The 27,437-nt window shown below is 36.9% G+C and overlaps 1 protein-coding gene across 8 annotated transcripts in view; it reads right to left on the bottom strand.

Moving 5' to 3' along the window:
* Positions 1–18,184, bottom strand: part of LOC117911207 (GATA transcription factor 19-like) — a 51,396-nt gene extending 33,212 nt beyond the window's left edge. For 7 of the 8 annotated variants that reach the window (XM_034825465.1, XM_034825464.1, XM_034825459.1 and 4 more), the window contains exons 1-6: positions 18,125–18,184; positions 17,654–18,018; positions 16,140–16,226; positions 15,915–16,048; positions 2,619–2,720; positions 2,355–2,469 (exon numbers count right to left, since the gene is read on the bottom strand). In XM_034825465.1, coding sequence (XP_034681356.1) covers positions 2,355–2,469; positions 2,619–2,720; positions 15,915–16,048; positions 16,140–16,226; positions 17,654–17,932 — 717 coding nt within the window. In that variant the 5' untranslated portion in view covers positions 17,933–18,018; positions 18,125–18,184. The remainder of the gene's footprint in view (positions 1–2,354; positions 2,470–2,618; positions 2,721–15,914; positions 16,049–16,139; positions 16,227–17,653; positions 18,019–18,124) is intronic. The other variant, XM_034825467.1, reaches the window with a different exon arrangement.
* Positions 18,185–27,437: the final 9,253 nt, after the last annotated feature.

The following is a 27,437-nucleotide window of genomic DNA, read 5'->3' as shown; positions in this document are numbered from 1 at the left end:
TTAATTAATCAATTAACAACCTTTATAAGCTAGATTAAGTGATCTAAGCCCATAGTGGGCTAAAGTCACTTAAGCCCAACAGAAAGCCAATAAATACTCATCTTAGGGGTTAAGGTTCAATCTTGCCACTCTCTCCCTTCAATAAAAAATAAAAATAAATAAAAAAACCTAGCCTCCAACCCTGAGATCTTCACCATCTTAGTGCCTAAACTGAAAGAGGAGTCGTTAGGTGGAAGACGACTGAGTTTACGAGACTTTTACGATTTTTAAGTATTTTAAATAAACATGAACTAATCTAGAAACATCTGGATCACAAGTATGACACTTTTCTCTAGGTCTATGGTATTATTGTTGGTTTTAAATGCCAATATTTCCATTGTGCTTAGATTTAGACGGTCTAGGATAAGCTTACATACACTCTAATGGTCTAAGGCCTAGGAATGGACCAATCCAGGGTTTCCCAATGATTATACCTTAGTTTGTGATAATCTAAGTATTTGAAGGATAAAAAGCAAACTGTGGTAGCTAGATCTAGTGCTTAACCAAAATGTAGGGCTATGGCACATATAGTGTGTGAGTTAATGTGAATGCAAAACCTGTTATAGGAGTCTGGATTTTCTCTTGAAAAATCCATTACTATGTATTGTGATAATTAGAATGCTACTCGCATTACTAAAACCTAGTGTTTCATGAAAAAACTAAGCATATTAAAGTGGACTATCACTTCATCAAAGAAATTATGATGAGCAAGAAAGTGATTACTCTTTACATTAGGTTTGAAGATCTATTGGCTGACGTGTTTACTAAAGCTTTTGAGGAGAAATATTTTTCTGTTATGTGTTCTAAGCCAAGTCTAAGTAATATATTGCCCCAACTTAATGGAGAGTGTAAAAAGTTATTAGTAGTTATTTGGCAAAGGGTAGTTATTCTCTCACATTGAACACTCTATAATTGGAAGGCTACATGATGTAAGCATTGAACAAGGGAACAAACTTTTCTGTGCTACTCTCAAAACCAATTTAGTGCCAAGCCTAAAATTTGCAAAAATAGTCGATCACGTCAAATCTTGCAAACAAGCAAAACGATACATACCATGCAGAAGAAAAATTTTAAATTGAGGGCACTTTTGGCTAATTAGTCAAATCAATAGCCACGCACAAGTATAAGTCTTTAACCTTCATCATTTTCACATGAAGTGCTATACACAGACTTGAATTGAGTGCCAAGCCTAAAATTTGCAAAAATTGTCAATCACATCAAATCTTGCAAACAAGCAAAACAATATCATACCATGCAGAAGAAAATTTTTGAATCGAGGGCTCTTTTGGGTAATTAGTCACCTCAATAGCCACGCACAAGTATCACAGTCTTTAATCTTCATCATTTTCCCATGAAGTGGCTATACAGAGACTTGAGCCCATGTTTTCACATGGAATAGCTGAAGAAGGTATTGACGTCCATTGCATTAAGCAATGGCTTCTATAAAAATACACAGAATTGTCAAATACCTACGGAGACCAATTTGATGATGACGATAACAGAACATTTTTTGATAGGTATATTTTTAACAGGCATTCTGAGAAACTTTTAAGGTTTTATATGGGAAAAAAAGATGTAATTGGGCTCTTCCCATTACTATTGCACATTATCTCCCTCTCAAATCCTGTATAAAACCTACATGAATTCTCAAGAACTACAGCATTATCACAGGCATGAAATCAACCGAATACTTACTTCTAAACAAGTTTGGCCATTCTTGGTTTCAGGTAGACAAAAAGAAGCAAAATCTTTATTCTACTAATAAACACCATATCTAGGCATCCAACTTCTGATCTGCTGCATATGTCCCCAACACTCGAGCTGAATATGTTTGCAGTTTGTACCATTATGCTTCTGTCTCATTTCATATATATATATATATATAATACCCACCCAAAACCTAGGGGAAAAAAGCCTTGGTAAATCTGATCACTATAAAAAGAAATTATCTTCATTCCCTGATGTCCTGCCCAATAGACTAACAATGCCTAAGTTTCTAACAAACAAATAACTTTTGGGGACATAAAATCAAATCCACCAATAGCTTAAATATACCTTGTTTGCCCACATAAGCCCACAAGCATTGTAAAGAGATCTTGGACAAGCTGGCCCACTATATATGTATATATATATATATATGCTACCCACACAAAACCCAGGGCAAAAAGTCTTGGTAAATCTGATCACAATAAAAAGAAATTATCTTCATTCCCTGATGTCCTGAATATATGCCCAATAGACTAAATGCATAAGTTTCTAATAAACAAATAACTTTTGGGGACATAAAATCAAATCCACCAATAGCTTAAATGTACCTTGTTTGCCCACATAAGCCCACAAGCATTGCAAAGAGATCTTGGACCAGCTGGCCCACGGCGCATTGCTGGAGTAGACTTTTCACTAATCCCACAATGTTGACATCTACGGAAACTAAATAAGTGTAGAAAGAAATGAGCACAAAGGAACAAGTGCCACATCAGCATCAAGAATGACAACACAAGAAGAAGCACTACATCATCTTTATAGAAGTATCAATATACTGCCATCAGCTGAAATAAGTACAAGTATGCCAAACTCACACATATTCTGGACAAGGAGTACCAGAGCTTGGATCCCAGTTTCCAGTAGCCATTTTGAAACTCTCTTTCACTGATGCAAACTGCCCATTCTTACGATGCATCCTAACAGATAAATATAACTGAAAATGAAACCAAGGAAAAAGAAAAAAAAAAAAAAAAAAACAACCGTATAACAAAGCTGTAGTGCTCATTCCAGCAACCAGCCTTTGTTATTGTAGGAGATGTTTTATGGGCAATGACAATATGCAAGACTGAAAAAAATATAATTTTAATGTTTTTCCCCCAATTTCAGAAGTTTGAATTGAAGGAATAATATTTAGAAAGGCCAATTTGCACAGTGAACAGTAAGGCAAAGCAAAGTAGCAGTTCAAAGGCAGCATTAACAGCAGTGCAAAAACCTACATGAACTTGTTTGTTAATAGGGACCCTTGAAAATTCTTATAATCAAACCACTAAAAGGATATTTATGAGTTGCCATCAGTAATAATTAATTTCTCACAATTCTTAAGGATGATTTCTCATGTTCCTAGCTCAGCTAGCAAAAACCATGGATTTTTGTTCAAAAGAGAAGATATTGCTACTTTTTTTTTTCTTTTTTGATAAATAAGAGAATGTATTAAAGAGTGCAACTAGCGCATAAAAGTACACAGAAAGTACACAATTAGCACAAAAAGACTAAGAAAAAACGAGGGGAAACAAAAAAAAAAATGCTCCCTTTGATGTAGGACAACCCTAGAATGGTTGCCTACACTCAAGGGTAGGTGGGCTAGGGTTTTGTTTTAGGGTACAAGGAGAGGAACAAGGAATAAAGTTTATGGTAGAGAAAAAAAAAAAAAGGAATAGAAAAAAAGAAGAAATAATGAAGAAAAAATGAAAAACCTTAGAGTCTAACTAAAGCCTTCTAGGAGTCTCACCTAGAAGAAAATCAATGGAGTCTCACAATTGAGGATTGCAACAATTGAAATGAAAAAAAAAAACATAATATTATTAATATCAATTCATCCCTTTGACTTCTCTAAGAAATCCAAAGTCTACTAAGACTCTAATAACCTATCATGACTCAAATTTTAATTATACTATAACTTAACTAGCTAATCCTAATTTAATTCCAAGTAATATTAATCCTACTTTAATTGAAACTAATACTAATTCCCTTTCTTGATATATATCTTGAAGATTCATCCTCATCAATTCCCCTTAACTTAAAAAAAAAAAAAAAAAACTTGACCTTGAGTTTTAGTGATTTTCCATAGTCAATTGAAATTCTAAGCAATGCCTTCCACCCTTTCTTTCTTCATCGTCTCTTTACCATGCTAAGACAAGATCTCAAGATCTCTTGAACTTGTTCAATTTCATCCAAGACAAATACTAGACTTCGAAAAAAATTTCGATGTTGTAAAACAAGTTGATAATTCCCGAAATAATTGTGTCTTCAACAAGCTTGTGGAAAGTTGCTTCTCATACTCTTCTTGTAAACTGTCTTGTAGAAGAGTAAGATTTTTTTTTAATTCCCTATATTCAAAAGAAATTTCAACATATTCTTCATGTTTGCTACCACTCATGATAATGTTTGGCCTTGGGAAGTCTAACATCGATTCTTTTGAAACTTGTACAACTTCTTTGAGCTCTTCTATTGGTTGATCTAGGATTAGTTTCATCGCCTCTTGCTTTCTAGATTCATCATTGATGATTTCTTCCTCCTTTCTCGTAACTTCGACTTGCTTTTTAGTAAGAGTATTTGATGGCTCTTCTAGTTTCAAGGGTGCTAATTTTTCCTCTGGTTGCTTATGTGGTGGAATTTCCTTCATTGAACAAAGGATCTCCTTACACCCATTGTGCACAAGTGTGTAAGTGTTCTCATATCCATCATGTTGGACCCTTTCATCAAAAAGCCATGATCTTCCAAGCATAATATGGGCAGCTTTCATCGGCAAAACATCACATCATGTTGATAACTCAAAATTATTACTGAAATTAAACGTCACTAGACAACAAGAACTCACTAAAATAGATGTCATTTATCCATGCTATCTAATAGGGATTTGGATGATCTTTTGTTTTTTAATTAAGCTTCTCAACAAGCTAGATTGGAATAACTACCTCCATCAATAATCAAAGTATATAGTCTCCCTTGACAAGCAACACGAGTTCGGAAGATGCTAGTATGTCGCCAATCCTCCTCTTCATTTAGCCTTGGTATGTTCACCAATGGTTGCATAAAAAAGTTGTAAGCTGCATAAAAAAGGTTGTAGCCTTCAACCTTGTTTGCATATGTTGCTCCACTCCTCAATTACATATGCCTTCATGCCAAGAATTTTCGCTTTGATACCAAACTGATGTAGGACAACCCTAGGATGGTTGCCTACACTCAAGGGTAGGTGGGTTAGGGTTTTATTTTAGGGTATAAGGAGAGGAACAAGGAATAAAGTTTATGATAGAGAAAAAAAAAATAAGATAAGGAATAGAAAGAAAAAAAGAAACAATGAAGAAAATATAGAAAACTTAGAATCCCATTAAGGCCTTCTAGGAGTCTCACCTAGAAGAAAATCAATGGAGTCTCACCATTGAGGATTGCAACAATTGCAATGAAAAAAAACATAATATTATTAATATCAATTCATCCCTTTGATTTACATTGATTAGCCTATTTATAGGCTCTAAGAAATCCAAAGTCTACTAGGACTCTAATAACCTATTATGATTCTAATTCTAATTACAACATCCAAAGTCTACTAGGACTCTAATAACCTATCATGACTCAAATTCTAATTATATTATAACTTAACTAGCTAATCCTAATTTAATTCCAAGTAATATTAAGCCAACTTTAATTGCAACTAATACTAATTCCTTTTCTTGATATATATCTTGAAGATTCATCCTCATCACCCTCCCTTAACAAAAACCTAACCAATTTATAAAATCAACCAACAGCATAGTGCCTCCACCTATATAACCTACAGATATAGATTGTTAAGAAAACTACTTTTGAATCTTTGATATGACATTTCCTCTCTTTCAAAACATCTTTGATTTCTTCCCCTCCAAATAGTCCAAAAATATATATAAAAGAGCAGCTCTCCAAGCCTTCATGTGCCTTATACCTACAAAAAAGTCATGCTACCTTAGGAGAGTTTTTGGAATTGATGTAGAGGTAACCCACTAAATACTGAAAATAGAAAACAATAATTGTTATAATATCCTAGCTTTATCACAGTGAAGGATGATGTGATCAATGGATTCTAACTCATCTTTACACAAGGCACACCTGTTGACTAACATCCAACCTCTTTTTTGGAGTTGATCCAAAGTTAACACCCTACCCTAGCAAGCCCTCCCAGTGAAAAAGCTCACCTTAGAAGGAATCCAAGAGTTCCAAATAATCTCTAATGGGAAAGGGATGGCACAATTTGAATCCAAAAGAGTAGATGTTACAAAGGGGGATTTTTGGCATCTTCCTCATAGTCTGGTCCTCCATTTATTTGTCCCCTTACTTAGTTACTTTGGCCTTTTTTATTTTTTAACCCCCTTCTCCCTATTTTCCCTAAAGAGGAAATCTCCACCTCATTTCTTTTATTTCCTCTTCTTTTCCGTAAAATTTTCCCCATTTTTGCGTCAATTACAATTAAGGGGAATTGGTTCCACAAATATCCAACTAGTGGTGGTGATCAATGGTGCTTGAACCAAGCTCACACACTAACACTTAAATATTAAAAAAAAAAAAAACAAATTCGGCAATTTTGTAATATTGAATGAACTAGTTTTTTTCATTACAAGTTCTCAATTGACAATCCAATCAAATTAGAATGGTGGCACCTCTAGAGAAAATAGTTTTTTCTAAAGAGGGAAGCCAATTGTATAATCAAATTAATAGGCTTTAAATTAGGGAGTTTCCTTTGTTGTATTTTTTCTAACCTTCTTCCTCACTTTCTTAGGATCACAAAAAAGGACATTAAATATATGGGAAGGCTTCATAGGTACTCTTTATGAGAGTCAATCGCCATCCTTTTGATAAGTATTGTTTCTTTTTTTTCTTTTTTTTTTTTCAGAAACGAAGAAGATTATATTAATAAAAGAACAAATACAGGGGAGAAAAAAGAGACAATAGAAAGAGAAAAAAACCAAGGGAAGGATGAGAGGTCCTTCCTACACAAATACCAAGGAAAAACACCCAACAAAAACACTAAAAACAAAAGAAACCCCATCAATCTTCAAACTCTTGAAACGCAAGCCCCAATCCAATTGAGTTGTAGAATGCTTAGAGGAACTCCTCTAAAAGCTTTAGTACAAGAAGCCCATAGAGAAGAATAAAACCGAATCAAATCCCAAACCATCTCTTCCGTTCTCCCTTTATCCTCAAAGATCCTATTGTTTCTTTCTTGCCACACCATCCAAATCAAAGTAAGGCAAGCAATTTGCCAAAGTGTCTTGCCTCTTAATGAGTTCCCCAAGCCTTTAAAAGAAATAACCAACATGTCCTCAAGGCTCCTTGGAGGGACCCAAATCAAACCTACTAGATTGAACAACCTGTGCCAAAGTCCAATGGTAACGGGACAATGAAGAAAAAGGTGGTCAATCGACTCTCCATTTCCTTTGCAAAGAATGCACCATTGAGGACAGAGGGCTTTGTAAGGTCTTCTCAATTGCAACTTGTCATTAGTGTTTACCTTCCCATGTGCTACTAACCAAGCGAGGGCCTTGACCTTTGAAGGGACTTTTGAGCTCCATAAAAACTTGGCCGGAAGGAACATTAAAGGATTTGAAACTTTTGACAAGGCATAGAAAAAAAATTTCACTGAAAACGAGCTTGACGAAGACAAAGACCACGCTCTTGAGTCTGATGAAGAAGGGGAAAGAAGCACAGAATTAAGGGAGGACATTAATCTCTAAAGGAGATCAATTTCTGAATCCGTTAGATTGCGGCGAAAGTTAAAATTCCAAGACAATGGTAAGGAATTGCCAAGGACATTTGAGACAGTGAGATTTTTCACAGAAATAACTCTGTAGAGATCAGCAAATTGAGAACACAAAGTTTGGTTTCCCCACCAAAGATCTTCCCAAAACCGAATTCTCTCCCCATTGCCCACCACTAGGCGGACAAAAGGGGAGAACTCCTGGAAAACTTGAGCAATAGCCTTTCAAGGACATCTGTGAGACCATCTAACCACCATGTTGGCGTCCCATCCATTAGGATGTGTCCCATATATACTCGCAATAACCTTATGCCAAAGACCGCTCCTTTTTCTAGGGAACCTCCAAAGCCATTTCCCTAAGAGGGCAAAATTTCTCATAGAAGTCTTCCCAAAACCCAAACCTCCCATCTCCTTTGGTCTACTAACAACCTCCCATCTGATTAGGTGATCTTTCTTCCCTTCCCCGGCCCCAGACCAAAGAAAATTCATTTGCATCTTCTCAATCTTTAAAGCTATAGATACAGGGATTTTAAAGAGGGAGAGGAAGTAGCTAAGGATATGAGACAGACAAGACTGAATTAAAGTAATCCTCCTTCCCAAAGACAAATAGGCCTTTTTCCACCCATCCAGCCTCCTCGAAATTCTCTCAACCACTGGATCCCAAAAGCCTATTGTCTTTGGGTTCCCTCCCAAAGGAAGGCCTAAATAAGACAAAGGTCACTCTGACACTCTGCACTCCAAAACCAAAGTCAAACTAGACAACACCTCCTGCCTAGTATTAATACCTGAAATGGTGTTTTTTTCTAAGTTGATTTTTAAACCAGATACTTGCCCAAAAACCAAAAGGATAATCTTAAGGTTTTGAAGAAGGTCCAAAGAGGCTTTAGAGAAAAATATGGTATCATCAGCAAACTGTAACAAGGACACTCTAGTCCTATCCCTCCCCACAAGGAAACCCTCAGTTATCCCAGTTTCCTCAGCTCTAATCATCAACTTACTTAGAACATCTGCTACTAGAGTAAAAAGGAAAAGAGAAAGAGGATCTCCCTGTCTCAAACCTCTAGAGGCCTTCACCCAACCCTTTGCATTCCCATTAACTAGGATAGCAAAACTAGAAGAAGATAAACAGCCCCTCATCCAAGATCTCCATTTTTGGTTGAACCCCTTCCTTTGAAGCACATGATCTAAAAAGCCCCAATCCACATGATCATAGGCCTTCTCAAAATCAATTTTGAAGACTACCCCTTCCTCCCCTGACCTTCTTTTCTCATCCACCACTTCATTGGCTATCAATACAGCATCCAAAATTTGTCTCCCTTCCACAAAGGCTCCTTGAGAGCCAAAGATTGTTTCATGTAGAACTTTGCGTAAACGCCCTGATAAGACCTTAGCAATTATCTTATATAAACTTGTAACCAAACTAATAGGTCTATAATCTGAGATTTTAAAAGTTTGGCTTTTCTTAGGCGCCATAGCAATGAATGTCGCATTTGTACTTTGATTTATTACCCCCTTAGTGTGGAACTCAAAAAACACCCTCATAAGATCCTCTTTTATCACATCCCAACACTCTTGATAAACTGCTATAGTAAAGCCATCAGGGCCAGGGGCCTTTTCCTTATTCAATTGGAAAACTGTCATTCGAACCTCCTCTTCAGAAAACGGTCTATCCAACCAAATTGCACTCTCTTCAGCAATGGGGGCCCAATCAATCCCTTCAATCTTCCAAGAGTCACCTTCGGGTTTGGAATAGAGATTCCCAAAGAAATTTACAATCTCCTCAGAAATAATCTCAATGTTATTTAAAGTCTCCCCCCTCTCAGAAATCAGAGACTTTATGAACTTCCTGCTTCTTCTTCCAGTGGCCACTCTGTGAAAAAACTTTGAGTTGCAATCCCCTTCTTTAATCCACTTAACCCTTCCAATGGGCCAATCTCCTTTTAAACCTCTCCTCAACCGAAGAATCCCATACCACATAAGACTTATGAGATGCAAAACAAAAGGGATGTTATGGGATCTTTTTCATTTCTACTCCTCTTTTTAGACTTCTTATACTATCACTTTTAGAGGAATTCCACTTAATGTTATTCTATTTAGTTGACTTTTGGTTTGTAATTTAAAAGGGGTGGATAACATTTGACAAAATTTGATTTTGGTTCTTAAGATATTTTATACATGCTTTTATCAATACTTCTCCTTGTATAGTGGAGGAGAATAGTCTTATTTTGATCAAGTTTTGAATTTTGTGGCAAGCACCTCTCATCCTTCTCTTCAACTTTATTATTGTCGATATATATTTTGTTTCTTATCAAACCTATCAAAAAATAAAAATAAATAAAAAACATTTGTTTCTGATAAAAATAAAATAAAATTATAACAAAACTTCCTCTAAAGTCAAAGTGGAGAGGCCTAAAGCTTTTGCTTGCAGCAAACCCTCCAACAACGCCAAAATTTTTGCCTCAATAGCTAACCTCACACATGCCTTATTAGAGAAAGCTGTCAACATTGCACAAGAGTGATCTCTAATCACAACTTCGATACCCATCTCAACATTGTACTAGAATGATCTCTAATCACGCCTCCAATACACATTTGACCAAGGTTACCCAAGGAACATCCATTAAATTTTACCAAACCTACTGAATTAGGTACAAGGTTGTTAACCATACTTCTCCCCAAAAAATGCTTAGGAACTTGCATTTGGAAAAATGTGTATTTTTCCTCTTTGCAATCCCATTTTGTTAGGATGTGTCAATATAAGACATTTGGTGAGCAATACCATTCTTTTCAAGATGACTCCTTAATTTGTGAGAAATATTCTTCCAATTGTCAATTCTTAGAATGCAAATTTTAGTTTGGAATCTAGGTCTGGATCATTTGATAAAAATTCTAAAAATTTGTGATTGCGATAGGTTTTTCTTTTAAGAGAAGTACAACACACTCATATGTGATCATCCATCAATGTTATAAACCACCTAGCACCCAAAATTGTTTTCACCTAAGAAAGCCTCCACACATCACTATGTACAACAGAGAACAGACTAGATTTATAATAAACTTAAGTAAGAATATAGTTGCACTGATGTTTAGCAAGTTCACAAACTTCTCATCGAAAATATAAAGCATTTTTATTCCTAAACAATAAGGGAAATAACAGCTTTTGATAGGTAAAGCTTAGGTGCCCTAATCTAAGATGCCATAAAATTATTTATACCTCAAGTTGTAGAACTTTCACATTGAAGACCCTAAGAAGTTTCTACTATGGCTTTGGTGTCTTCTTCTAGGATAAACAGTCCATCCACTTCCCTAGAACAACTAATCCTCCTCCCCGTACACAATTATTGAAATTCACTCTTAAGTTTATTGACAAGATTGCATGATACATTTGGGACATGTGGGACAAAATTTAGGGTAAGATCATTAGAAATAGATATTGAACCCCTTCCAGCAACAAATGAGAGATCCATCAACAATCATAACCTTTTGGTGACTTGAGCATGGAAAATATGAATTGAATAAATTAGACAAACTTGTTTATGGTCTTATGCTCAGTTGCCCTTGAATTGATGATCCAAGGGTTTGATTTTGAGTGACCGATGTGTAGGGCAACAATGAAGTCCAAAAGGTTTACAATTTTTATTTTGACTCATAAACCTATAGAAGGGCTCTAGTTCCTTGCCGAAGGTTGGTCGTTCAAGAGCTCCTTATTGCCTTGTGTTTTGTGTCTTTGGTGGTTCTCTAACAACTTATAGCCCTCAGTTGCTGCCTCAATTGTTTTTATCTCCATGATTGTGGATCTTCCAATATATTTGACACAAGACATCTAGTCCTAAGAAAGTAGTCGAGTCAACATTTATCATAATAATATTTAAATTACCTAGTAAACTTGAGACTTGTAGTACTTGATTAATTAGGTAGTTATTTATTTTAGGTTTCATTTTCTAAGCGTTGGAAGTTGTGAGACACTAAAGGGTTATTGGGATAATAGGAGAGAGCGATGATGGAAAGAGATTCTCTCTTGTTCTAAATTTTTAGTCAATAGATATCTCTGCTTGAGTCTCTGATTGATTCTAGATTTTCTTAGGTTAGACGTGTTCTATTCTTTTACTTTCTTGCTTTGTGTTGCCTCAATGTCTCTCTTGTATGGCAAGATTTGTTAATGATCACACCAAATGTCTTGTCATTTCCTTTCTTTCCAAAGCTCCAATGACTACCAAGAAAGGCAGAATCTAGATTGGCCATATGTTGAGGAGTGCTAGCAATAATCAAAGCAAAATTCCCAGTCTGTACATTTCTCATCATGACTTAAAGTTTGCTTTATTCTATTCTAATTGAAGACCTCCATTGATCATGGAATAGGCTCCTTTACAAGAATCACTCCTAGCTTGATCAAATTCAAATTTTAGATCTAGGGGAAAAAAAATTAAAAAAGCATGCTCTCCACACAATTCCAAACCAATTCTTGATAAAGATCCATCTGTTGATATTTTTCTTTTGATGCGTAAAAGAAGCAAATATATTAAAAGCGCTTGGAAAAGGCCCACAAAGTACTCACAAAGTATAAAAGTTGCAGCTGAAAACAAGTAAAAAAGGAAAGAAAAATAACAAGCCAACACCCAATACAAAAGACTTTACTCTCGAGCCTAAAAATACATAGGAAACCCATACTTAAGGTGCAACCAACCGGAAACACCCCACTACTGGCACATAAAACTGCCAGCTTCTGCCCCCTAGGAATTACAAAATAAGCCCACGACCCTAAAACCCTTGCCTTGAGACCAGGTGAGAGAACCCCAACCTCTCTCCTCTTCTATAATCCTCTTGATTCTAAGGAGAGACAAGCACCTAGCCTTTAAGCCAAGCAACAACCACCCCAAAAACACAACCAACAAGGTCACTTCCAAACCATCTCCCACCCATTACTCCAGCTCCTCTCTTTTTTGTTTGAATTGTAGTAATCCATTGAGCATTCCAAATTTCAAAGCTCCCTAACAAAGTGGGCCATGGAGGGGGGCCTCCTCTTCACAGTCGAAACCCTATGGCCCTTTCTAGTTTCCATCTTTCTCAGTAAGGATGCAATTTCCTTCTCATGCCCATCCACTTGCAATCCCACAAACTTGCTAAAGGAGACAAGATTCTGAAAAGATAGATTGGAGAGGCTCTCTACTTCCAACGGGCCCTTATTAGGGTTCCCAAAACCCGAAGTTGCCTCCTCATTACATACTTCTAGGCTTGCAGTCTCAACATCCTTGAGTTGATTCTTTGGGGATTCCACAACCAAGTCCTTGCCAAAAGTCCTACGCATAGGCCTATGGACGTCACCCTTGCCCTCTGCTGGAAGTCCCACGTTCTATTCCCTTCCTAGAACCAAGCTTTCAATCCTCCCTGAAGATAACATCTTTGGACATGGAAGAAGCCGAAGAAGAAGAAGAAAACCCTCCCCCCAATGGACATATTGGACACAAACTTACCCGAGAAACTTTCTGTTGGAAATCAAGTCACTTCCTCCATGAGGACTTCATTGGTAAGCAGTAGATGACGAGCCAACGACAAAGGAGTCGGAGTTGAGAACGAACCTAACCTTCCACCTTCATTGAACCCCCCATTTTTGCTTCCCTTGCAAATTTTTTAGCTCTACAATGAATCTAGCAAAGCATCGTACTCCCTTGCAAAATGAGAGGTCATCAAAGAGGACCCTAACAACATCACTTGACTCTCCATCGCACTGCCAAAATCTTTGTAACCACTCCACTTTTCTAACCCACCATCCACAGCGGGAGGATGGGCCTCTTTGAGAAGCCCTTCACTCCCCCCATCACCAAAAGAGAAGCCCGACTTGTCCTTAGGCTTGGGCCTAAAAAGACCAAGTGGCCCACTCTTGAACCAACCCCCAAAGAATGACTAGTAACTAAAAGGGCCTTAGCGGGGGGACAACCTTTAGAACCTTGGGCCTCATCTTGGCCCAAACAAAGAGAGCCACTAACAACCCCACCATGGTCTCCCTTAAAAGGCACCCCCACCCACACAGTCAACTTCTGCAACAATCTCATCACTTTGCTTCGACACTCCAATAACGGGTTTACAGGGCAAAAGGTTGCACCTACACCTACCCTCTTGTTCCTGTCTCCAGAGATCGACACACAAGTAACTACAAACTACTCTACAAGTGGCTCCTTCCTTACTCCCATGACAATGTGTGGAATACCCACTATATCTCCCCTAACCTTCAACTCTAAACACCCACTACAACTGCTCTTAGAGATCACAGCTGAAAACCTAGGAACTCTCGAACAAATTTGGATGGAGAAACTGGACAACCCCACTAGGACTTATAATGAGCTAGGAAAGGCTTTACCATTTGATTTTACTAAAATCCTTGCCCACTACAAGTGTGAAAGCATAGCAGTGTCTTCGTCCACAACTAGGAAACCTCCACAGCAGTCCCCTAGCTTCTTCAACATCTCCAAACTCCAAAAATGCAGCAAGAGTCCCAAGGCACTCGCCCATAACTCCTTTGGTGCCCCACCCTTACGAAAACACCCAACTTCAAGTTCCCACCCTTTAGACACACAACTTTCTCCCTAAAACTACTTAACCCTCTTGCAAGCACCCTCTCTGCCTCGAATCTATCCTCAAAACTTAAATAAAAGCAAGCCACCCCCAAGTGCTAAAATCTTCAACCCCTTAATCAAGGACCAAAGATTAGTCACCCAAATTCTCAACAAAAGTAAATCTAGCTCTAGTTCAAAATCCTTTTCAAAGCTCCCAACTAGACAACAATTCAACTAGTCCTTTCTACTTTGTATTTCCCTCTCCCCAAGTTGCACCCAAACTACATCTCCCACCAAGCACAGTTCCTTTTTTATAGCCTCCACATGGTAGCCTCTTTTAGTAGCTACTAACGAACCATCCACTTCGCTGTTATGGAAGCACCATTCCTAGGCTTTGTCTTAGGAATGACCCCCAGAAGGTGAAGTTTCTCTGGCAAGACATTCCATCCCCTAAGGAAACCCCTCCCCTTAGGAAAGATCAAGGAAAACCATTTACCCTCCTCAGTGAGAACAAAACAGAAAATGAATCTCCCCGCCCCATTCACACGACACTCCAACTTAAATCTCCTCCCAACTTTGCACCACCTCACTACTCCTTCATCTCTACAACAAGATTCCACCCCTTCCAACAAACAAACTAAGCTCAAATCCTCAAACTTAATCAAGAAGAAATGCCTCTGCCTCTGCCTCTGCCTCTGCCTCTTTCTCTTTCTCTTTCCACAATGACTCCCTTCAGCTTCCCTCCCACTAGCACTACAAAAAGATCAAAGGACTTCGAATCCACTACAAACCAACACCTTCTTCCACTCGAATCCATTTTCCATCCTTATCATTCTCTCTCTTGGGGAAGATACATCTAACTAACCCCCATTGAAAGGTATACCAAACGAAAGGGAATAGAATATGGAGTTGTGTGATTGGGAAAACACACACATAGACACAAATTAGATTCTCTCTTTAAAATTTAGAATTTTGAAGATGACACCAATCTCTCAATATAAGTTGTTATATAATTGTAGTAGGTCGTCACGAACATACGGCCTTGCTCAACTCCACTTTGGAAAACTACAAAATTGACCTTAAAGCCTATATAAATATTGATTGAGGAGAGCAAGTTTGATTATAGACCAATGATCAACATCAAGGTCTTACATTTTCTTAAGAGCAAATTTGACTACTTACAAGAGTAAGGAGTAATCTATGGCAGCTAGATCAAGTGTAGAGGTAAATTGTCCTTATTAACCTTATAATCAATTGGGAAGGACCAATGAGACTCTTTGTTGAAACAAGTATAGAAGCTAATCAACATTTCATCAAGAAAAATTGAATAGTGGTCTGATTTGCACTTACTATATTTTTACAAGTACTCAACAAGCTCATATATTGGCAAAAGGACTTACAACTCACTCATTTCAAGCAATTACAAGCAAACTGTGAACAAAAACATCTACTGATCAACTTAAGGGAAGTGGTTAAGAGGGAAACCAATTGTATAAATAAATAAATACACGCACACACACACACATATATTGTAACTTAGGGAGTTTCCATTCTTGTAAGGGTGACCCATAATTGCCTATGATTTTTTTATTCATAGGCTAGTGCATAGAAGTCCCCTATTTTTGTTCCTATGGTTACCTGATTCCTAGGCTAGTGTATCAAAGTTTCCTTTTTCTGTTTTACCTATAAACTCTATGTAATAGTTTATACTTGTGAATATAGAACATGAGAAAATATTATTCATCTTCTTCTAATTATTTCACTTTTCTTTTCTTTCTTTTTTTGGTAACTACAATAGAATTTATCAAAACATTGTTGTATGTTCACCTTACCTTTGAGCAACCTCCTTTCGGCAAGTATACCGAATTTTCTTCTCAAAGCATCTCTCTTTCCGTTTTTCACGAAACCTAATCAAGGAAGCGATTCGTCGTGGAAGATTTGAGCATTTTGAGGCATCAACTAAGCCCTGTACAATATTGTGCATAAAGCACCAGCAACAAGTGAAGAACTAACCTGATAAAAATTTCAGGGAGAAAAGTAGTACCTCTTAGCAATACCTTCATATTCTGCTGTAATAGAAATTCTGAGCTAGACACACTACTAGGTGTTTCATGCCCTCCCAAAAGCAATAGCACTGCTTGCACCTGCCATATGCATATTTTAAATAATCAAGCATTATTTTAACACCATGAGATACTAAAGCAGAAAATTCTATCAAAGAAGATAGTAAATTATGCAGATAAGCTTATGTTCAGGTGAACATAAAGCAGAATAGAAATGACACATGGATTATTTAAATCCATAATAAGTAGCCGTTACCTTGAAAATTAATCAATAATTTGAAACTCAACCAATTTTAGATATTTCAAAGCATCAATACTTTATATCTCATAATACTAGCAGCAGCTAATCTACACATGGATGATCATTACAGATCATGCAACGGCATTTCAACATCAAGAAAAAAGATTAAGACCTTCAATTTGATCAAACACACTCTGCATAAAGAATTTAGAGAAAATCCTGATTGCCTAATTGTAGTTCTTACACTATTGAAGGAATCCAAAAATCAGCAACTCTTCCACTAATAGTACATCTTCCATTAACCATACAATTGAATTGCATCATACTGTTCTAATAGCTTTGGATGCTTGACAGCGAAAAGTACTTTATACAGTTCTAAAAAACATCGACGTTGCTGAAAAGCTGAAAAAAAAAGAAAAAAGAACGATGAACATGTTGAAGCTTTTCACTTTTGAGCTACTATCAATTGTTTAACGAGCTTGCATATTTTAAAAATACAAAAGAAAAAATCAATTTAAAAGGCAAACCATATTTTTGACATGCAAAAGCAACATTTCACTGCTACCTCCATTTTTTAGGATTTTTTTTCCCTCTGAAAATGCTCTCTCAAGCACGCTACCACATTTTCTACTTCTTCACTTTTGAAGAAAATAAATAAATAAATAAATTCTAACCTCCGGTACAAAATCTGCCATAGCCTAATACCAGTCAAACATGTTACTAAGCTGAGTTCAATTTTTCAAAACTCATCCAAAATCAGTAAAACTCCAACACAAAAATTTCTTTCATATTCCTTTTCATCCGTTTTGTCAGAAACATTACCACTCAACTAGAACCTACGACAAGTAATCAAGTATTTTGCTTAACTGAGCACAATCTTTTACTTTTAGAAACAATCTACAAACAGTGAAATTCAGAACATAAATTTCTTCCCTTTTTTTTTTCCTTTTCATCCTTTTTCTCACAAACCAAACAGAGAACAAGAAGATGATTAAACTCGACGTTAACCTTGAAATAATAATAATAATAATAAAGAAGAAGAAGAAGGAATCCTAAGAAACCATCATATAGAACAGAATCAAAACAACAGAGAGAAAAGAACGAAACTCAAAACCAAGTAACCAACGTAAGTCAATAAATCCAAAGCATAATGTTCCAGCCATTTCCTCAGAGACCATTAATTAAAAATTCAATTTTCTCTCCTTCCATTTTCCCGGATACCAAACACTACACAATACAAGAGACCAAAACTTAAATGAGCACTAACCTTATCAGGTGTGACCGCATGGAAGACATAAACCTCACCCTCAAACGATATGGTGAGCTCACTGGTGCGCTGCGCAACCACAGAGCTCTTCTCATCAGCGTTCACTGAACTCATCTTCCCACCTTCTCCTCCACTCACCGCCTCCCCACCACCTCCAGTAACATCCTCCACTTCGAACCCTCCCTCGTTGCCGTTGATCTCAATTGGTACTTGCATGCTATCATCGTCATGCTCTTCGAATGGAAGCGCTTGCAGTGGCCTCGGATTCACTGTCTCCATCCTACAAGCATCACCTTCTCTCACTTTCTCTCTCCCTCCAAACGCATAGAAACTTCATTTTCTCAGTAAAACTCGAAACCCTAACCCTATATTGAATCAAATTGCAACAATCACAAGAAGAAAGAGCAAGAAATTCAATTGTCATAAAATAAAACACCAAAAAAATGAAAAATATTTAAAGATTTTGAATACGTGTGTTTCGCTTGTAGACAGCTTTCCGAAAATGAAAGAAAAATTAATAAATTTATCATTATTCTCATAAGTTGTTGGTTTTCAAATACAAATATATGAATGAAAATGAGGAATCAATCCCAGCCCTCCATTGTGGATGTTGGTGGGTGACACGTGGGCTCCAGGAAGGATGGGATCACGTGGAGTGAAAGTATGTGTCAGCCAAAGGGACTGGAGTGGATCTGCAGCGTTGGATCACCGTTAATTTGTGATCCAACGGTGAAAATTGATGCTTATCTGGGTGGGCTTTTAGGGCTGTGAAAATAGGTCTTTCCTTGGAGTTAATTACGGTCATAAACCGGGGTCGTGCACCGACAGTACGGTGGAGGATGCCGCATGGGACTTGTGCCTTCTTTACACGTGGCAAACGAGGTTGATAGCGTACGTTTCGAGAAATAACAAGTTTGGGAAACTTATGTTTTAGGGTTGTGATATGCAAATATTATGAATTTAAGCTATCACTATGAATCCCTAAAATATTTTGAATTCCATTCACTATGTGCTAATGTGGTTTTTAATGTCAAATTTACCCTCTTCTTTCCCACTAAAGCCTCTAGGTCAACGTCCACGTGTAAAATAAATAAATAAATAATTATCTTCACTTTCTCTCTCAAAATCTTCTCCATCTACTCATTCATCTATCTCATCTTTCTCTCATTTCGGAACACTCAAAGCTCGTGACTCTTCTTCAAATAATCTTTTGAGACTCCTTCAAGGTAATAAAAAAAAATTCACAATTTACTAATGTCTACAAATCACAATGAAGAAGATTGAAGAGCACGAAGCAAAGATGTGACATTCATTATTTGCTCCTTCTGTATTAAACCCTAACACTAATTTTGAAATCTGAAGAAAAAATGGGGTTAGGTGGTTGAAGCATATAGTTTGCTTGCTTAACCTTTTCTCACAAAGTCAAATCTTGTTCCATATATATACCCTTTAACCTTCATAATATTGTATCTCGATTTGATTTTTTTTAGATTTGATTTAGATCAATCATTTCAGAAGAAACAATAAAAAAAGATATGAGAGGTGAGGGTTCTCATGAAAATTGTCGGACCACCTAAAGATCCTGAAATGGAAGATTTTGGGCATGGTGGTGCTAGATGGATGTGGCGAGGCCAATCTTGATCAATACAACTATATCCACATCACCAAAACTTCCACCATGGATTCTCTCAAGAAGGTCTCTTCATTCTTTATCTGATTTCCTTATTACTTTATTTATATGATTTTTATTCTCAATTTGGTCCATCCCTTGGGTAGCTTCAGCTTTTTTAGCCAAGCTTGTTTGCCTAGAGGGTGTGGGGTTTGGGTGAAAAGGATATGGGGTTGCATTTATAAGGATCATGTAATGAGCTACTCTTGTGTGGCTCCTATTTGAAGTCATGTTCTTTTTTTAATTCTAGAACTATTGATTAAAATTCTCGAACCCTTACATTTGCATTGATGTAATTAGTCTTGATATCATTTTTATACCTTTTCATTTCTACCTTTTTCTATTCATTTATCATTAGTCATTGTGCTTATGACTTTCCCTTTTGAGTTAAGAGATCAACAATGAAGTATTTGTGTTTCAGAAGCTAATATTTGACTTAATATAAACATCACATTGCTTGCCTTATTTAAATCTTTGACCTTTGAATAAGTTTTTGTTACTTAAACTATAGAAGAAAGATAAGAAAATTGGAGGAGCTTGGAAGTTAAAATGGTAACACCTTGTATAGATATGAAAGGTTTAAAATTTTTAACATTTGACTTCAGGTCAAGCTTTGATTCCTAGAAGTTGAATTAACTGTATAGTTCCATTTGGATTTTGGAAACTATAAGGGAAGGATAATGGAAAAGAAAATGGTGGAAAAGAAAGAAAATAAAAAAGAAATGAAAATAGAAAGCAAATTAAGGCCAGTAAATTTTTCATGAACTCTTTTCCAACTTCCTTCACTTCTTTAAACGGAAAATAAATTTTAAATTTTATTCTCTACATTTCCACAAATTTTCTATCAAAACTAAACAAGAGAAATTGATTTTCATAGTCCTTTTTCCTTCCACTGACAATTTCCAATATCCAAACCGAGCCTAAAAATTTCAAAATTTCAATTTAATGTAATTAATTTTTAAATTCATAAAACAAAAACTTGATTGGTTTGATTTTCACTATTTTAATCATTTTCTTTGACTCTTTTCTAACTAATAACTTAGAGTTTAGGTGATAAGAGTGTATTAGGGTGGCTGATATGGATACTCTTCAATTTTAACTAAGCTTAGGAGGTGCACATTAAGCTTCTGCATTTTTGCTTTCTTGTACTTTTCTCAGATGAATATAGTTGTTATTTATTATTTTTTTTTGGTGGCATATTTGTTTTTCATAGATGGTTACGAACAATATGTTATACTTAGATATGAGTGTTAGACTAATGGATTTATGCAATACAGGTGCTCAACCGACAAGTAGTGAAATTGGAATATGCTACTATTAAGGTACTTTGTAGTTTTTCCTGCTAAGTTTGAAAAATGGGTTCTCATGATTTCTTAACAGTTATCATATGTTACTAGAGGACATGAGATCCTTAGAACCTTTTCTGGAAGGATGCTGGAGTGCCTTTGCCAAATTTGTGATGTCACTAGATATTTAGGATGTTACTCTTTTGAGGCTTTAAGCATAGTTAATGATTTCATGCTTCAATTTGCTAAGTGAGAAGAAAAATTGATAGTCTTGTTTATAAGAGACTTTCTATGTCATTAAGTTCATGAAGCAGTTTTAAAATTGTACATTCTTTTGGTTTCCTTTTAGTTGTGCAACTTGTTTTAATTTCCTCAAAACTAGTCCTTACTTAATTGTTTTTTGTTTTTTGTTGGAACCTTTATTTATTTATTTTTGAAAGGATTTCTTATCCCTTTTAGTACTTATTATTTCAATGCAATAATTTTTTTTTTTCATGATTAACAAAAAATGCATCTAAGATTGCAAACCTACTAATAATTATCAAGTGATCTCTCCTTCAAGCTTGGTCTTAACTAAAGAAAAATTGTTTGAATTTTCTTAATGCTAAATGTAACAACAGATGAGACCTTGAAGATAGAAAGGTAATGCAAAGAAACTGATTGACAAAGACCCTAAATGATGGTAATTTCTGTCTCAAGGAGACAAGAAATCCTTCTTCCAATCACCCACCTATAAGCTTCTTACAGGTTGAACTAAAGAAATCAACTTTTTTACTCCTATAGACATACGAGATCAACCTTTAAGTAGAAAAACAATAAGTTCAGCACCCTTTCAAAGATATAGAAAAAGTCTGATCACTTAGTAAATTGATTCACTTAGTATATATCTATTAGTATATACCATCAATGATTTACTATGTGAGCAGGATTCTAGCTAAGGCCAATGTGCATAAGCTCCCAAATGAGGGCCACTTTTCGTATTTCTTTTTATGTGATGAATGCCATAGAAAGATACTCAATACTCTTTTTGAAAGCCCATAAGGTCCCCTAAACAACACATTAGACGCCACTAATTTTGCCACAATTATAAACACCACCATAGGATGATATGTGAAATTTTAATTTATTTAGTTTTATATTCTGATGTAAATATTCATTGGCTACCTCGTTTGATCAAAGAAGCATGAAAGACCATATAATCCAATCATTTTTATGTTTCAAGTACACAACTGTTCAATCTATAGGGGAAGTATAATATCATTTTCTTTCATCCTTCTCTCATCATTCAAGCAGAATATCAAGACCTTTTGTAGAACTTCCTTCATAGGTTTCTATCTAGCATGCATCCAGTAAGCATGGTTTGGTAGGTTGATTGGGCTATCTAACTATAATCATCAGATAGTGTACTTGTAGATGTGAAAGAAACTGCTTTTACTGCATATAATTTTTTATATATGTTAGGCTTACCAAACAACCTTTTATTGTTTCTTAAAAAGGAGAATTTGTCCATATCTAGTCTATTGTGCCTACATGGTTTTATGCCAATAAAATCCATGTCCTTTCTATTATATTTATTTATTTAATTTTACTCTTATAGATGATATTGTTTTGTGTTTTTATTTACTTAAAAGTCTATGCTAGGCATTGATTGAGTTGAAATTGTATTGAACACGAAACATGAAAATTCTATTTTTTTGACTTATGGCTTCATAGTGAAAGTCAAGCCTTTTTGTGATTACTATATTTAGTATCAGTTTGAGATCGACTTACTTTTTGATATTTCATTCTATCATTTTCTTCCCCTTTATGCAGGATTTGAAAACTCCTGTCTCATTGGATATGCTTGGGCGTATTTTTAATGGTTTAAGGAAAGATATTTTTAATGCTTGAAATTATTGAAAAATGCAGGAAGTGAGTAATTTTGACTGCGCTGGTTTTGACTACAATTTTGCTTTCATCCATCTCCTTAATGATATTAATTACTCATTGTAGACCCCCATTTAGGGCTCATTTTAACTTGAAAAGCTCGTTTTTGCCAAGTGTCACGATCCGGGAGGCCACGTGTCGTCTTGGAAGAGGCTGTTGGAGACTCACAATAGTGGATTGGTGAGAGCTATTGGAGGTTGACACTTGTCAAAGGGAATCAGGAGGAGCGTATTTTCAGTTATAGGCAGCAGGTTGTTTTAGTTATGGAGGAGGGGAGATTTTTTTTTTTTTGGTTTGGGAGCAAGCTGCTAGAGGGAGGGGATTTTGTTATTGTTTTATAGAGATATTTTGGGAAGGTTTTTCTTTAGCTTGGCATGCAAGCAAGGGACAAGTGTTTTTTTTAGTAGCTTGGGGAGGAAACGAGAGAGGTGAGATATTCTTCTAGCGAGGTGATGAGGATTTAGGTTGCTGGAGAGGAAGATATTTTTTGAGAAAAAAACTTGGAGAGAAAGACATCTAGAGGAGCATATTCAGTTGGAGGGTAGTTACAGAGAGAGTTTTTGGTTAGAGCAAGGGAAGGGGGTAAAGGAACTTGAGCGGAGCAGAGAGTTGCTAGGGAGAGATTTTCTTTTCCGAAGTGGTTACAGAGCTGGAGAGAAACTGAGAAAAAGATCAGCTGAGGAATTCTTTGAAAGAGAAGAGGAACAATTTTTTGCTTAAGGAGAGTTTTCTGGGTATACTATTATAGCTTATTATCCTCTCACTTTTACATGGTTTGATTCCCATTCTTAGCTGTTTTTTTTTTTTTTTTTTTCCTAGGCATCCATTTGCTATTTTGGTGTGGATAGGAAGAGCTATCTGCTTGTCATGGTTAAATCTAGTCTCCTGTGTGCATACTCTATTTTCTTTGGGTTTTCCTTGTTTTTCTCTGTACAAGATTGATGCATAAGTTTGTTTCTGAACTTGATATATGAGACTTGTGTTTATTTTCTTTGTTAATCCCACCTGTTTTAAGCTCATGGGCTTCACCTGAAATGGAGCTCTGTACCCTCATGTGTTTCATGTTCTCGTCTTTGTTTAATCCTCATCGTTCACTCTGGTTATTGTTTATGTTGCTACTCTTACATTTGTGTTGTGTTTGTGATTACTACTCGAAAAGTACTATTTCATAGCTTGTAATAAACTCTTTTAAACACTTTTAAGTAGTAGTTATCACTTTTTAACCCAATTAACATATTAAGGACCCTTGCAATCAATTCTAATCAAATTGTGTTAAGTTTTGGTGTTTTGATAACTTTTTTATCACCAAAGCAATCAGAGATTGATGAGAGTTCTTTAAGAATCCATGGCAAAAGGTGTCCGGACACAACATCAGAGGGCTGCGGAACGTGGGCTGTAGCAAGGCTCGCTCACTCACTTTAGTCAATGTTTTCCATCCGGACAACATATCCGGATAGTATATGCTATCGTCCGGATGGAGCTGCGCCGGATAGCATTGCGCCGCCTTTTCCTCTTAGGGAGTCCGGATAGCATTGCGGCGCATGTCCTCTTGGGAAATCCGGATGGAGTTGATCTGGATAGCCTTGCGCACTCCGGGTCATCCGGGAGAGGGGTCCCTACACCTTGCACACGTAGTCGGTCCCCCTTGCGCAGCATAGCTCAGTCCACCCGGGGAAGAATTCCATGCGCCGACATTTCATATCCGGAATTCCGTGCGCCGACATTTTACATCCGAATATCTCACATCCGGATGGGAGATGAGGACGCTTCAACTTCTCCGGATAGACATATCCGGACCTTCTGATAACGCTTACCCGCAGAGTTTTTCTCTCGGTATATAGTGCAGCGGTGTTCTCCTGAAGCTTCCTGATATTTTCGATCGACATTTTGAGATATTTTGGGATATTTTGCTTTAGATATTTGTTGTCTAAATCCCCAAAGTCTCCTTGTAATCCACCTATCATAGGATTCCTTAGTCTTTAAGCAAGGAAAAGGGTGAATAACCTCATATATATAGTTTGTAATTTTCTTTACAAAGGGTATCTAATATATCATCTATTATGTAATCGGTAGAAGGAAGAAATATATTACACAGAGCACTTGCTTTGTTTTTTCTTGATATAATTGTTTTCTCGTTAGTTTTCTTTCTAGCCAAACAAGCTCTGAGGAAGTTTCCTCAGAGAATGAGTGGCTAGACTTTTAGTTCCTTGGAGTTAAGGTTGCCGAGAAAGGTTCCAAGTGCATGAATTAGTAGTTTTGTGGTTTCAATCATTAATGAAGAGAAAGTGTGATCCTTTAATGATTTCTATGTTTTTAGTTAACTTAAAACACCTTCAAGTCACTTGAGCCAACACTTGGTAAGGCCAGTGATCTCCGTCCATGGAGATGCACTAGTTTTCCTTTTGCGAGCTTTTGGGAAGTGACTTGAAGGTAGAATTTTCTAGAATTGCCAACACTTGGTAAGCTTTTGGACTCCAAGGAGACATCCATTAGTTATCTCTTGCGAGCTTGAGAAGGGAAGTCCAAAGTTAAAGATCACCTTGAATGGCAAATGCTAGGTGAGAGGCACGAGCCATTGCAAGTTACATCAGTGAGAAGGAATTAGAGCTGAAATCCATTTAAAGGATACATCTATACAGCACCGGTTAGAGAATCGACTATATTTTAATTCTCTAATGCGAGAAAATGAACCAAATGACCGGAGCTCTGTTTTTGGCATAATAAACCTCCTCTGTGAACCTAAACCTCCAAGGAATGTTTTTCTTCATAAGTAATTTCCATTATTTTCTTTTTAGTTAGCTTTAAACAAAACCTCTTTTAAACAAAGTTTGTGTTTTATTTCTTAAGCTAACCTTGAAATGAAAAAGCACCAATTTAACTTTGAATTGGTATCAATTTTGAGTTGAAAACCCTTCCCAGTGAATGATCCTAGAGCTACTATGCTATATTAGCTAAGTTATCCTAATGCATAGTGATATAGGTTATAAATTTTGTTGATTACTCTCTCAATCAAAGAGCACCAGCTGGACATGAATCAGTTGAGACACCAATTGAGAACGAATCAGTTTGGTGGGTCGTTCGATCCGGAGCTTGGTGAAAATGAGTGGAGCCATGCTGGTGGTTTTTACTTTCTTGCTGATAGTTTGTGGTCCAAAAGGAAAAGAAAGAGAGCTTTCCAGGAAAATTGCAAAAGGATAGTATGTCATCAGAGAAAGGAATTCCAGAGAGTCGATCTGGATGTGAATAACAAATTGGTTCTCTTTGATGACTGTGATCTCTGTATTTGACTTAAAAGACCCATTTAGGGCTTATGCTGAGGTATTGGGAAAGGGTACATTTAGCAATTTACAAGGTGATTTTGGAGGAAAACTCTAGACGTAGCCAGAGGAATCGCTATTATCCACATAAAGAACACTGAGAAGCTTGGCCATGGCAACATAAAAATCCTCAAACATCTTCCTCAATGTTTGAGTATATGATCTTGTCTCAGATTTTGGTTCATCAATAGTAATGGGCCCATTTGTTCCACCAGTCTCCTATGTTGCGGATTACTGAATCTCGAGGTATCTGATACCCAAAAGGCTTCACAACCTTTTGATGCCTACAGTTTTGGAATAGCGTTGCTGGGGCTTCTCATCGGCAAGTCCTCTGTCCATGCTATTGGCAGTGATGAAGTTACCCATTTGGTTAGGTGGGTTCGATGTGAAGCTGATAAGTTATCTTTTCTAGAGGAAAGAGGTGGTTGCTGCGTCACAGATAACCATGGGCACCTCCGACGAAGACTCTAAATCTTTCCTTTTCATCGTCATTACCCCCATTGGATTTTCTATAAAACTTCTACAGATTCCTATCATTTTTCTCACATCATCTACTTTACCCTAAGCGTCGAGTTTCCTCTTTCCCTCGGATGCATTTGTCACCATCATTGGCCGTTCCTCCTACCTCTATCTAGATGACAGCGTCCATAGCATCTGCACCATCGTTTACATGGTGGACGTTCTCTTCTGCCTCCTTCATATCATCACATACCCCGACAAGTCAGATCCCTTCGTTCACATCAACATCTGCATAACCATCTTCATTGTCATCTTCGTCAACATAGAAGAAAGATCTTTTCATGCAATTCAGTGTCCTCATTCCCATCATCCGTGATTGTTTAAACCAACATTGGGAGGACAGTCTTGATGAATTCAATAAACCCAAGTCACCACTTATTCGATTGATGTCCATTGGTCAAAAGAATGAGTATCCTTGCACTTCCTTCATCATGCAGCAAGTCTTTAAATCAACTTAGCAGAAATATGCCAAACTGCTGCATGAGTTCATGTGGGTAATTAAACATAGCCATGGAAAGGAAAAGGAACAGTAGCCTAGTTCTCAAGAGGCAACTATGACTGAGCACGCTGATGTTGCAGTGCTCCTAGACAATGAGGTCATCTATGATATATGCCATGGTTCGTCGAACATTAAGAGACCCATTTGCACCAACCTGAACATGCTTGTTGCTCATATAACTTTTTTTCAGACTGCATTTCTCTGTTTCGATGGAGTCCTCACTGTAGCTTTATGTGGTAGAGGTCACTAACAGTGTCTTTGAGCCCCCGTCTATAATGGTCAAATGTGACCCACGTCGGGGAACATGTGGTTTGTTGTTTGGGTGAACAGAGGTGACGTAGTGCTTAAGGATGAGCATGCTGTTAAAGCCACCATCTCCATCACTTTTGCATGGCCGGCCTATATTCTTCTCATACCCATTGTTTCCATAATCACATCTCATGCCCATTGTACCCATCGTCTTCCATGTCCACCACTCATATCTTTATCTTCTCCAACCACCCCACTAACCCATTTCTCACACTACACCCCCATCATCCATGCCACTCATGAACATAACCCATTTTTT

This window comes from Vitis riparia, chromosome 3, assembly GCF_004353265.1.
Source record: "Vitis riparia cultivar Riparia Gloire de Montpellier isolate 1030 chromosome 3, EGFV_Vit.rip_1.0, whole genome shotgun sequence".
Lineage (NCBI taxonomy): Eukaryota > Viridiplantae > Streptophyta > Magnoliopsida > Vitales > Vitaceae > Vitis > Vitis riparia.
The sequence above is the reverse complement of the archived record's forward strand: the minus strand, read 5'-3'. Positions and strand labels throughout refer to the sequence as shown.